At 34.9% G+C, this 14,663-nt stretch overlaps 1 protein-coding gene across 5 annotated transcripts in view; it reads right to left on the bottom strand.

Moving 5' to 3' along the window:
• The window catches only part of SPIRE1 (spire type actin nucleation factor 1), a 212,091-nt gene that overhangs the window by 71,420 nt on the left and 126,008 nt on the right, over positions 1–14,663 (bottom strand). For all 5 annotated transcript variants that reach the window (XM_036874926.1, XM_036874930.1, XM_036874928.1 and 2 more), the window contains exon 4: positions 216–341. In XM_036874926.1, coding sequence (XP_036730821.1) covers positions 216–341 — 126 coding nt within the window. The remainder of the gene's footprint in view (positions 1–215; positions 342–14,663) is intronic.

Below are 14,663 nucleotides of genomic sequence, written 5' to 3'. Positions count from 1 at the left end.
GGAAGCTTTATGAAAATCTTTGTTTTATTACATGGATTCACACGGTAACATTTTAAAGAACAGATTTAATTCTGCCGAAGTTGCTTCTTTCCTGAATGATTTTCAGCACTCATCAGAAGGATGGCAATAAATATTTTAAATAATATGATAGGCAATGTTGAAAATTCAGGTTTCTCTTTCACAATGCCATTAAATAGGAAAGCAGTAGTACTTACCTCCTTTGCACTCTTAATTTTAGTCAGAAATGTATGCAGCTCCATTGTCTCTGCAAACAGTGCACGACACACTGCCTGATAATGATTTGGTGCCTCTGATGCAGTTGGGAGATGAGCAGCACATAACTACAGAAGAGGAAAATAAAGGTGCTTTTTTATTATCAGTGGGGTTTTTGTACCTTAAAAACAGACACACCCAGTATATTCACATTTTCATATCAGACAGCAAGGCAACCCCACAATTCCCATCACCCAAAGCTTAATGCATCACAAGACGACCAGTAAGGTCCACACAATTATATGGAAAAAGTGGTCCAGTAACTAACAAAAACCAGCAGCACAGATGAGCTTACTAGAATTAGTTAGCTTCTACTTGAAAATGATAGGGCATATGTAAAAGTTTTGGTTGGGAGTAGAAAGGGAACTACCAATTACCGAGTACTGATCAGAACTCAAGTATTTTAATAGCTACCATTTATTGAGTATTTATCATGCCATGTTTGACATGTCATATACACAGCATAATACCATTTACTCTTCAACGTAACCCTGAATTAGCACCGTTATATAGCAACAGAAACTAAGGCTTCAGGGGAGTCAAGTGACTTGTCCACAGTCATAAAGTTAACCTAAGGGAGAAGGAGAATTTGACACAGTCCTATGTGATTCTGAAGCCCAGGATCATTCTAATACACACTGAGTCGTATAATTTAGTAAAAAGAATGTCAGGAAGACATGTGGACCACTGGGAAGATACCTCGTCAGTAGATGGGGAGTGGAGGAAAGAGGGCAGAGGGCAACTGGTGATACCACCAGTCCTAACGTCCTTTACAATAAACAGCCCATAACCCCCACAAAACTACTTGTAGGTAAAAGATGCAATTTAACCTCATGCACAACAATTTAGAAAAATCAAACACAGCTTATTAGATTGGAAAAGACATCCTGTCAAGAGCCTAGTGCATTTTATTAAAAAGATAATTTTATCTTTCTATAAAATAATAGTTTTGTATCTGTGTACAACAGTTATGTTTTAAGGTACTTCATTTGCATTAAAAAGTTGTAAGTTCTCCCTTATTCTTTACTATATTCAGTAAACTTGACATTAATACAATTACTGAAAATACACATTTATTATATTTAATAACTTGTATCTTTTGGAGAGTAAAAGATATCTTTGTAGCTTATAATATCCTTCATAGTGTGTCTTTGTTATTTTTTCATTTGTAGTAAGTATTGTATGCAATTTAATAGTTAGATTACTATCTTTAATAAAATACATTCTCAGGAAAATATCTTGAGTTTCAGTAAGAAACTTTTTCCACAGTACCAAAAACAGGCTAAGAATTGATTCCTCGGGAGCATGAAAAGCAAAAATCTCACAAGCTTAATTATTCACAAAGTGACCAATGAACAGAAAGTATATTTTTTGCTCAATTATTTTTGTACACAGAAAACAGCTTCCCATATAGAATTATCATTTCCAAGGTTATGAAAGGCATCTGCTAGGACTTTCACCTTTCACTAATCCCACAATTTTATATTCCAATTATATGTTCTGAATATGGCATAACATTTTTGACTGTAATTCACAGTAAGAAATACATTTTAGGGGGCTTCCCTGTGGCACAGTGGTTCAGAGTCCGCCTGCCAATACAGCGGACACGAGTTCACGTGCTGGTCTGGGAAGATCCCACATGCCACAGAGCAACTAAGCCCGTGAGCCACAACTACTGAGCCTGCACTCTAGAGCCCATGAGCCACAACTACCGAGCCCGTGTGCCACAACTACTGAAGCCCGCGTGCCACAACTACTGAAGCCCGTGCGCCTAGAGCCTGTGCTCCACAAGAGAAGCCACCACAATAAGAAGCCCACACACCGCAATGAAGAGTAGCCCCTGCTTGCTGCAACTAGAGAAAGCCCGCGTGCAGCAATGAAGACACAACGCAGCCAAAAATTAAATAAATAAATAAATAGAAATACATTTTACATAAGGATTCAAACACATGCATATGTATATGTTTTATACACAAAAATTTCACAAAACAAAACTTACACATTCAATTGATTTCACAACCCATTAACAGGCTGTGCCCTGCAACTTGGAAAACACTGGTGTAAAAGTCTAAAATTTTTTTAATGCACATGATATAATCTTATATGTATAAGAAAATCCACAAAAACTATTAGAACTAAGAAGCAATTTTAGCAAAGTTGTGGGATACATGATCAACACAAAAAGTTCTATTTCTATACAATACTAATGAACAATCAGAAAATGAAATTTAGAAAACAATACCATTTTTTTTTAATAGCAAAAAAATAAAATACTAAGGAATAAATTTAACCAAGGAGGTGCAAGACTTACACACTGAAAACTCTAAAGCATTGATGAAAGAAATTAAAGAAGACTTACATAAATGGAAAGACATCCCGTATTCATGGGTTGGAAGACTTAATATTGTTAAGACAGTAATACTACGCAAAATGATCTACAGATTGAATGCAATCCCTAACTAATTCCCAAAGGCCTTTTTTGAAGAAATGGAAAAGCTGATCCTAAAGTTCATATGGAATTGCAAGGGGCCCCAAATAGCTGAGACAATCCTGAAAAGAACAGAGCTAGAAGACTCAAACTTCCAAATTTCAAAACTTACCTCAAAGTTATAGTAATCAAAACAAAGTGGTACTTGCATAAGGACAAACATACAGATCAATGAAATAGAACTGAGTCCAGAAATAAACCCATATATCTATGATTGATTGATTTTTCACGGAAGTGCCCAGACCATTAAGTAGGGAAAGAATATTCTCTTCAACAAATGATGCTGGGAAAACTGGATATCCACATGCAAAAAAAAAAAAAAAAAAAAAGAAGTAGTGGTACCCCTATCTCACACCATACATAAATATTAACTCAAAATGGATCAGAGACCTAAATATAAGAACCAAAACTATAAAACTCTTAGACGAAACCATAGGCATAAACCTTCATGGTCATGGATTCAGTACTGGTTTTTAAGACATGATACCAAAAGCACAATAAACAGTGTATCTTGTTTTATTGTACTATACTGTGCATCGCAGATATTGTGTTTTTTTACAAATTGAAAGTTTGTAGCGACCCTGCATTGGGCAAGTATATCAGTGCCATTTTTCCAACAGCATTTGTTCACTTCTTGTCTCTATGTCACATTTTGGTAATACTCACAATATTTCCAACTTTTTCATTATTATTACATTCATTATGGTGATCTGTGATCAGTGATTTTTGATATTACTATTGTAATTTTTTTTGTTTTATATTTTTAAATTAAGGTATGTACATTGTTTTAGACATAATGCTATTACACACTTAATAGACTACGGTATAGCATAAACATAACTTTTATATGCAGTGAGGACCCAAAATATTCATGTAACTTGCTTTATTGCAATATTTGCTTTATTGCAGTGGTCTGGAACTAAACCTGCAATATCTCCGAGGTATGCCTATAAATGGATAAATTAGACTTCATCAAAGTTAAAAATTTTTGTACATCAAAGGACACTATCAAGAGAGTGAAAAGATACCTCACAGAATCAGAGAAAATATTTGCAAATCATATATCTAATAAGGATCTAGTATCCAGAATACATAAAGAACTCAAACTCAACAAAAGATAAACAATCTAATTTAAAAATTGACTTGACTAGACATTTTTCCAAAGAAGGTATACAAATGGCCAAAAAGCACATAAAAAGATGCTCAACATCACTGGTCATTAGAAAATGCAAATCAAAACCACAATTAGATACCACTCACATCCACTAGAATGGCTATAAAAACAAACAAAAAATGGAAAATAAGTGTTGGCAAGAATGTGGAGAGATTGGAACCCTTGTGTATTGCTGGTGGGAATGTAAAATGGTGACGCCACGGTGAAAAATAGCTTGATGGTTCCTCAAAAGTTAAAGATAGAACTACCATGTGATCCAGCAACTCCATTCCTAGGTATATACCCAAAAGAATTGAAACAAAAACAAAACTGGAACACAAATGTTCATACCAGCACTATTCATAGCAGCCAAAAGGTGGAAAGGTGGAAAGAATTCCAATGTTCTAAACTGATGAATGAATAAACAAAATGTGGTATATTCACAAAATGGAATCTTATTAAGCCACAGAAAGGAAAAAGGTACTGACACATGCTACAATATGGATGAACCTTAAAAATATTATGCTAAGTCTAAGAAGTCAGACACAAAAGGTCACATACTGTGTGATTCCATTCATATGAAATACCCAGAATACATAAATCCACGGAGATAGAAAGCTGATTAGTGGTTGCCAGGGGCTGAAGGAGGAGGGATGGGGAGAGATGGGTATGAGGTTTCCATCTGGGATAATGAAAAAGCTCTGGAACTAGACAGTGGTGATGGCTGGACAGTATTGTGAATGTACTTAATGGCACTAAATCGTACACCTTTAAATGGTTTAAATGGTAAATCTTATGTGTATTTTACCACAATTTTTAAATGTATAAAAAATTTTAAAAGAACAACGAAATTCCACAAAGCTTCCACTGAGACAGAGGAGAAATAATCCCTCAGAGGAAAAATAACCCCAGTGGTTATTTCAGTGTCAATGAATTACTTGGTATTTATTTTATTCTTTGTGTTTCTATGCATCTTCACATCTAATCCTTACAACAACCCAATTTAGAGATTTAGAATAGCTAAATAATTTACCCAAGCCCACACAGCGAGCCAGTAGAACTGGAAATGAACCCAGGCAGTCTAACTCTACAGCCCAAGTCCTTATGCACTCCACCCTAGAATGAGAGTATATTACTCTTCCATTAAAGGAAATAATGTTCTTAAAGTGCTTAAGCATAGAGCATAGTATTCAGTAAGCATGCAACAAAATCATCTTCTACAGTTACCAAAGAGGGGATAGTTTGGGGGCAGAGGGACACAATTAGAAGGAACAGGTTCTGTCCCATATCTGTCAACATGCCATTATATAACCTTGGACAATTTACTTAACGTTGCTGGGTTTCAGCTTATTTCTAAAAGGAGAAGACTAGGCTATAATATCTCACTTAACCTACCTTCGCTGTTCTATGAATAAATTTTAAGCTAAACCAAAATGCTGGAGTTTTTAGGGTTCAATCTTGGATCTTTGGGTTTCTCTCTACTCACCTTAGCTGATCTTGTCTACTCTAACTGCTTTAAATGCTACTTATAAGGCTGATGACTCCCCAACTCCTACTCTAGGCCACTGCTTTTTTGGTCAGGAAAAGAACTACTTTACCTTTAATCTGGAAAGATACTTCACTAGGTAAAGAATTTTAGGTTCTCTTCTAGAACTTTGACAATGTCATTCCAGTCTGTCTTCTAGATTCCACTGTTTCTGTTGAGAAGTCAGGTGCAGTCCAGTTTTTTCTCTGGCTTGATTTTAGACTCTCTGCTTGTGGTTTTTAGCAGTTTAAGTATGAAACTAGATTGTTTTCCATTTAATTTATCTTGTTCTTTTTGTTTGTGGGGCTTCCAGAATCTGCAGCATAGTGTTTTGCATTGTTTTGGGAAATCCTTAGTATGTCTTCAAGTATGCCTTCCATCCTCTCTCTTCTTTGGCTCTCCTTGGGACTTTAATTATGTGTACTGCCTTTGTAGTTTACCCTCTATTCTGTACTTTTTATTCTTTTTGTGTCTGTGCTTCACTCTGAATATTTTCTATTGACAACGTTCCACTTCATTCTCTCTTCAGCTCCGTCTAGTCTATTAAACCCATCCACTAAACTTTTATTTCAGTTACTTCATTTTTTGGTTCTCAAATTTCCATTTGGTTCTTTCTATATATTTTCCAGTTCTCTACTCAACGTTTCAATCCTGACTCTTAGAATCCTGAACATCAATTAAAAGTCTATCTGACAACTCCATTATCTGAATTCTCTGTATAGAATCATTAATAATATTGTCAGAATCGAAATTAATTTTCTGAAAACTTCATTACACACATAAGACCTTGTTATATATTCTCAACAAAACTTGAAATTATCAGCAAACCTGGGCTAGACTGATGTGATTAGAAAAAAGACAGCCTACAATACTTTCTAACATTTGGAAACATTTTTTGGTCAAATAAGTTAGCAATTGTATTTTGAAGCAATGTACCAACTAGGAAAAAAATCTTTATCTGATATCAACTCAAAGATGTATGCCAGAAACTCTATTATCCATTGGCCTTTTATCCTAATTAGCGTCAAAATACTACACAGTAAAAGACCATAAAGTTTTTTTAAAACTTTGGCACAATGAATTGAGAATACAGTTTTTGTTTAAACTCTAAATTACGAAGTGTTCAGCAATCCAAGTCACTCCTTATGTCTGGAGACACATACTGCAGTGTGTGTAAATAATATCACCTTAGAAGAGAAAAAGGCATAATCAAAATTATATCTACTGATATATTTAGGTTTTATATCACAGTCTTTTGTTGATAATATTAGACTCCAAATTTCCTCATAATTTATTCTCAACTGCTAAAATTCAAATGTTTTAAAAAACATTCAGTTCACAAAGCTTAGAATTTTATTTGCAAAAATCTAAGTAGAATATAATTTTAAACCATAATTTAAATGTTTTGCCTAGTGAGCATAATCATGCATTTGTCATAAGAAATTAATAACAAAGATAATAACAAAGATCATCTTCATTAAATGTAGCATCATATAGTTAGGATAAATTGCTAAATTTTTGCCTAAACCAGTGAGAAAATTAGCATGTTCCCAGCAAATTTCAAAACTTAGAGAACAAACATTTTGAAGTACAGAGAACTGCAGTTTGTTCCTTGGAGTCACTCTAATTTGACTGATGGACTATGGTCACCCAACTAACCTATGTTAACACACCTTCACTCAGTAACAGACAAGCTCAAACAAACATTATGGCTTCCCTTGGATATACTCCATTAAACCTAGGCCAAATTTATACACAAATGAAAATAACAGACTCATTCCACTTCAGCTGTCTGTAATACATGTGCAATTTGAAGATGAAGATAAACTGTGCACTGGACTAATCTAGCTTGGTATAATAAAATTAGGGACTTCCCTGGTGGTTCAGTGGTTGGGACTTCGCCTTCCGATGCAGACGGTGCGGGTTCGATCTCTGGTCGGGGACCAGGGATCCCACATGCCTTGCAGCCAAAAAACCAAAAAATGTAAAACAGAAGCAATATTGTGACGGAATAAATAAAGACTTTAAAAAGTGGTCCACATCAAAAAACAAATCTTTAAAAAAAATTAAATAATATAGGTTTTTTTTCTATTTTTAATCACACTCTACAGTACTATCCTTTTCTTAGATTTTTCTCCTGATGAGTTTTCAAAATAGCATGCAAATTCTGACATTATGTGGCAAACCAAAAACATATTAGCTTTTTATAAGCAGGGCTTATTATTTGTAAACTATATTCTTATATTTACAGAAACATGCCAGATTTTGTTTGAAAGTATGAATTAACACTGGAAATATAACTTATAAAACTATTCATGGGCAATAACTTAATATAGCCATACTAAAATTTTACAATATTTTATTTATTATACAAATGCTAAACAATAAGAGGAATGGAATTTCTGAAGCCATATGGTTCCCCCTGAATCACAATGCCATTAATACCATTTATGGTAAATCATAAATCAGCAGTGTCTTTTTTTTTATACCTTATAGATTTATTGAAAACCATAACTCACCTACCATTTCTTTTTTTTTTTATACATCTTTATTAGAGTATAATTGCTTTACAATGGTGTGTTAGTTACTGCTTTATAACAAAGTGAATCAGTTATACATATACATATGTCCCCATATCTCTTCCCTCTTGCATCTCCCTCCCTCCTACCCTCCCCAGCCCACCCCTCTAGGTGGTCACAAAGCACCGAGCTGATCTCCCTGTGCTATGCGGCTGCTTCCCACTAACTATCTATTTTACGTTTGGTAGTGTATATATGTCCATGCCACTCTCTCACTTTGTCCCAGCTTACCCTTCCCCCTCCCCGTATCCTCAAGTCCATTCTCTAGTAGGTCTGCATCTTTATTCCCGAGCACAGTCTCTTCTTTATACACATAGCAGTACACGCAGAATTTTGTGGTCTTTTTTCCATTTATTAAAACAAAAATTTCCCATATTGCTTCATAACCCACATAATTATAATTTAAAGGCCATATGATAATCCATGTAGTTGATATACCATTTCTTTGTGAGTCATTTATTTCCAGTTTCAGAACAGTATAAATAATGCTGTGATACACATCTCCATGTATCTATGTAACATTTTGTTTTAAAAAACATCTCTTTGTACCGAGAACAGATTGGTGATGCCAGTGGTTGGGGCTTGGGGGTACAGGGTGGGTGAAATGGTGAAGGTGATCAAAAGGTACAAACTTCCAGTTATAAAATAAGTAAGTCCTAGGGATGTAATGTACAGCATGGTGACTATAGTTAACAATACTGTATTATATATTTGAAAGCTGCTAAAAGAGTAGAGCTTAAAAGTTCTCATCACAAGAAAAAAATTTGTAACTATGTGTGGTGATGGATGTTAACTAGCCTTACTGTGCTGATCATTTTGCAATTTATACAAATAGGGAACCATTATACATATTGTACAAGTGAAACTAATATAATGTTACATGTCAGTTCTATCTGAGTTTAAAAAATTGCCCTCTTTGATAAATAAATAAAATTAAATTTAAAAAAAAGTCCACAGGAACTGGAAAGCAAAAAATTGACCTCTTTGAAAAATTCCTAATAGTAGTATTACTATGTGAAAAAATTTCAAACATATAAAAAACGAGGTGAATAGTATAATGAATTACAGTGTACCCATCACCCAATTTAGTAATTATCAATTCATGGCTAATCTTGTTTTATCTACATCCTCATCCACTTAAAGCCTCACCCTCCAGGATTATTTTACAGCAAATCCCAGATATCTGAATTTCACATGTAAATATTTCAGCATATATCACTAAATGATGAGTTCTTTTTTAAAAAATATAACCACAATACTATAATCATATTTTTAAATATGAATAATTCCTAATATCATCAACTATAGAGTAAGAGGTCAAATTTTCCTGATTATCTCAAATGTATACGCAGTTTCATAATTTATTTCTTTTCATCGAGGCTCATTCTACTGCAATTGGTATGTATTAAGTCTCTTTTAATCTATGTTTTTCCTCCCTCCCCTTCCTTTTAATTTGTAAGTTACTTGTTGAAGAAATTATGTGATTTGTGCCATAGTTTCCCACAATCTGATTTTGCTGATTGCGTCCCTATGGTGTTATTTTAAATGTTTCTGTCCCCTGGACTTCCTATAAATTGGTAGTTAGATTAGTTAGATCTAGAGCCTTGATCAGATTGTTTATTTGGCAAGAAGACTTTGCAGGTGGTGCTGTAAACTTCCATCGGAGGCACAGAAAATCTGCTGGCTTCTTGTGATGCCACAATGCTATTATTTTGTAGAATCAGAATATTACCATTTTGCAATCCCTATCACTTCCCTTTCATTTATTAGTTGGAATACTTTTATAAAGAGACATTCATCCAAAACTCTTTGGTTGCCCTGAGGTGGTGTCCTTATGGAAAAGGCAGAATGGATTCTGTCTATACGCCAGTTCTCAAAATAATAAATGGGTTAACAACTTGGTTAACAACTGAACAACTGCTAAAGGTAACCAAAAGGGTTTTATTAATTATTACTTATGTGTCCAGAGAATGCAGAATATTTGGTCTGCTTTAATCCATCACAGCTATTATTCTTATTGATGATCAAATTCTTCCATCTGACCAATGCAGGAGCCTCCCTGAGTTGGCTTCTGAGTCCTTTTTACTTAATTTAGTAATCTTGGATAGTCTGTTTGCTTTCTGGTATGACAAGATGTTCCAGGCTATTTTACACATTTCCTTCCCAGATCTGGAATTAGCCATTTCTCTAAGGAATTCTGGAATTCTTTTAGTAGGGAATGGTATTCGGAGACCATGAGCTGGTGGCAGCTGTGCTCACTGCTACTATGTGATCGTTGCTTTCCAGGTCTGTCTATATGGTCACGTTTCTGATGCGGTAACAGGCTCAGTTTGCTTTGGATTTGGGGGGATTATATTTCTATATTCAGTTTTGTTTCATAATTATGTAAAATATTTATATGGTTTCTAAATCAAATCCACAGAATCAAGTACACTCATAGATGTGTAGCTTTAATGCCTGTCCTGGTTTCTACTCTGGTTTATCTTTCTTCTTTTTTTAAAAAAATATAAACAAATACTTTATATATATTCTTATCCATACATTTTCTTAGATAAATGCTGGCATACTATACATAATTTTCTACACCTTGTTTTCTGATGTAAATGATATATCCTGGAGATCTTTCCGCAGCCCTTTTGATAGTGATATAGTACGCCACTAGTTGGCTGTACCACAGTTAATTCACCATTTCCCTATTAATGGACATCTGGGATATTTCTAGCATTCTGCTATTATAAATAGTGAATAGTTTTAGACTTCTTAATATACTGTCAAATTATTTTATGTAAGAGCTATGTAAATTTACACTGCAGCTATCAATTACTGAGCAAAAAAATTTACCATAATTTCTAATTTCAACAAAAGTAAATTCTTGCTTTCAAAAGAATGGCAAATGGTATTGCTTTATTTGCGTTCCCTGATTATTAGGGGGACTGTATTGTGTAAGAGAACCAGGATCCACCAGGCTGAGTTCAGTGCCCCTCTCTGTGCCCTACAAGCCTCCCATGAACCTGTGCTGGCCCACTACTTTCATATGTTCAGATTATTCGTAAGGGTACCCCTTCTAGAAGGACATCCTCCACATTACAGACATTGCAAATTTTTATTTATTACGATTCTCTTACAGATGGAAGTACAGTATCCTGAAGAAGGAAAGCAGATTGCTAATTTACACCAAGGTGTATGGGCTAGTATGGTCCCAGACACCAGGTCCATAATATTTACCTCACTGGGGTTCATTTAACCCCAGTTAAGTTCATCTCCAAGCATCTGATAGAGCGCTCAGCACAAGGAAGGCACACTAAATGCTTCCTAAATATCTGAGAAGGTAAATGAATGCATGAGTAAGCTGAGACTTTTACATTCGTCTCAAATGAAGAACTTTGCTCATGTGCTATTCTCATACTAACTTCATTCATTTCTCAAACACTCCTTTCACTCTTCCTCTCCACACACTGTCTCACGTCCTCCTCTTCCACCATCCTGCCCCTGGTCTCCTTAATCTTCCTTGCCTGCATACTTCCACGCTCAATCACCACCACCGTTTACTTCAGTCTCTACAATCCCTTTTCTTTTCAACTAATGTTAACTGAAGGAATCTTTCAGGATATATTATATACAAAAATAATTTTTAAGAATGATCTTTTCTTAATACTTCCTGAAAGGCTCCACTGAGTTCTATATGTTTCTCAACAAACATCTGAAAGAAAAATATTTTAGGTGTTATATTCTTAATTTAAGAAAGAACACATTCTATCGCTGACATAAATTTGTTGCCTGCAATTTATTCTGACCTATATGCAGTGGCAAAAAGCCTTGGAATGACTCAGAAAAAAATGATCTATGTGTTTATACTTTACTTGTTTATATCCTGTTTTCTCCATTACAATTAAGAACCATAAAACAGGGACCAATTGTATGTTGTTACTGGTGTATCACTAGCACCTAGAAAAATGCGTGGCATATAGTAAATGCTATTAAATTTTTATTCATGACAAGCACTATACTAGGTACTTATACTAATTATGTTATTTAATTTAATCTGCACAAAACTCAATCAGGCAGATATTCTCTCTTTACATAAGAATAAGGATCATAGGATTAAATAATCCAGGGTAAAAACAATTGGTACAAAAATGGCAAAACCAGGGTTCCAGTCTAAGTCCTACCTGACTTAAACCTCTGAATTTAACTTCCTCGCATTCACCTCAGTTCAAAGAAGCTGGACAAGTCACATGCCTCTCTGAGCCTTAGTCCTTTCATTTGTAAAATGGGTATAACAATGCCACCCAATACCTCACAGTGTTACCATAAGTCTCAGATAACAATGGCGTGAAAGTAATTTTCAAGTGTAACACACCATATACCAAATTGAAAGACTGGTAAGAATAAACACTGTTCAGGGGAAAAGTTACACAATAAAAAGGTCTTGCTCACTAAGAATTAAAAACAAATTGTCTCCAAGTTCCTAAATATTCTATTATTTTATATTATTCAAACTTAGTTTCACATTCCACTTTCAACAAGGAGAAAGCATATATTTCTTCAGTTAATTCTTGTCTTCTCTTCCAACAATATAAACAGGAGCCAATTTACTAATTGAAGATTTCAACCCACTGAGCAAATCAACAAACTCCTATGTGTCACTATTTGGCCATGAATAATGGGTTTTATGATATATAAAATTCAGTTTACTTGTCAAATGTTTCACAGCAATTATTTTTCTTCTCATGTAGCTAAAACAAATATTCAGAACATATTGTTACAGATGTGGAAATTTTTACTGAACAGTTTGGTTAACATAGAAACTAAGAAAACAAGGGGTGAGTATATGATATTCTCCAATTAAAATTCCTAAGAATGGAATTGGTTAAACTTAGTTTTCCTTCAATCATAAAACCTTTCTAAAAAAGCATTTTAATTGTTTATTTTCATATTATAATAGAAATAAGATAGGAGGGCAGACATAGTAGCTCAAATTAAAAAAAAACAATAAAACAGTGTAAGAGTTCTCAGTTCAAACTGATGAATGTCCAAGAATCTTTGTTTATAAGTTAACATACTGAATGTCACTGAGTAGAACTGTAAGATTCCAATGACTTCTCCATGCCTCACCTTCCAATCCTGTAGAGCAGAGCAATCTGGCCCTGACATCTGTCATTTGACTGGTGACAGGGTTAAGCTACTGACATGGTTGGTTGGGTGGGTGTCCCCTCCTCCTTCACCATGCCCTGTTCCCCCCCACAAATACCCACTAAACCACTACCAAAAACTGTTAGCTCAGTTTCAGAGGTATACACAGTTTGTTTCTTTTCTTTTTTTTTTTTTTTTATAAATTTATTTATTTATTTTTTAATTTATGGCTGTGTTGGGTCTTCGTTGCTGTGAGCGGGCTTTCTCTAGTTGCGGTGAACGGGGGCTATTCTTCGTTGTAGTGTGCGAGCTTCTCGTTGCAGCGGCTTCTCTTGTTGCAGAGCACGGGCTCTAGGCGCTCAGGCTTCAGCAGTTGTGGCTTGCGGGCTTAGTTGCTCCACGGCATGTGGGATCTTCCGGGCCAGGCTCAAATCCGTGTCCCCTGCATTGGCAGGCGGATTCTTAACCGTTGCCACACCAGGGAAGTCCCAGTTTTGTTTCTTAATGGAAAACTTTTTACTCTTCATTTATCACAGAATCGAGTATTTTTAGTTCCTTATTCACTTCATTTATGTTTTTTCATTTGCATCATTTTTTAATTAGATTCCACATATAAGTGATATCATATAATATTTGTCTTTCTCTGACTTACTTCACTTAGTATGTTAATCTCTAGGTCCATCCATGTTGTTGCAAATGGCATTATTTCATTCTTTTTATGGCTGAGTAACATTCCACTATATATATACACCGCATCTTCTTTATCCATTGATCTGTCGATGAACATTTAGGTTGCTTCCATGTCTTGGCTACTGTAAATAATGCTGCAATGAACACTGGAGTGCAAGTATCTTTTTGAATTACGGTTTTCTCCAGATATATGCCCAGGAGTGGGACTGCTGGATCATATGGCAACTCTATTTTTAGTTTTTTAAGGAACCTCCATACTTTTCTCCATAGTGGCTATACCAATTTGCATTCCCAGCAACAGTGTAGAAGGGTTCCCTTTTCTCCACACCTTCTCTAGCATTTATTGTTTGTAGATTTTTTTGATGATGGCCATTCTGACAGTGTGAGGTGATAAGTCATTATAGTTTTGATTTACATTTCTCTAATAAGTAGTGATGTTGAGCATCTTTTCATGTGCTCTTTGGACACCTGTCTATCTTCTTTGGAGAAATGTCTATTTGATCTTCTGCCCATTTTTGATTGGGTTATTTGGTTTTTTGATATAGAGCTGCAGGAGCTGTTTGTATATTTTGGAGGTTAATCCCCTGTTGGTTGCTTCATTTGCAAATATTTTCTCCCATTCTGTGGGTTGTCTTTTCATTTTGTTTATAATTTCCTTTGCTATGCAAAAGTTTTTAAGTTTAATTAGGTACCATTTGTTTATTTTTGTTTTTATTTTCATTACACTAGGAGGTGGATCAAAAAAGATATTGCTGCGATTTATGTCAGAGAGTGTTCTGCCTATGTTTTCCTCTAAAAGTTTTATAGTATCCGGACTTACAT

Source organism: Balaenoptera musculus, chromosome 14, assembly GCF_009873245.2.
Source record: "Balaenoptera musculus isolate JJ_BM4_2016_0621 chromosome 14, mBalMus1.pri.v3, whole genome shotgun sequence".
Taxonomy (NCBI): Eukaryota; Metazoa; Chordata; class Mammalia; order Artiodactyla; family Balaenopteridae; genus Balaenoptera; species Balaenoptera musculus.
Note: the sequence above shows the minus strand (reverse complement) of the source record. Positions and strands in the feature narration are given on the sequence as shown.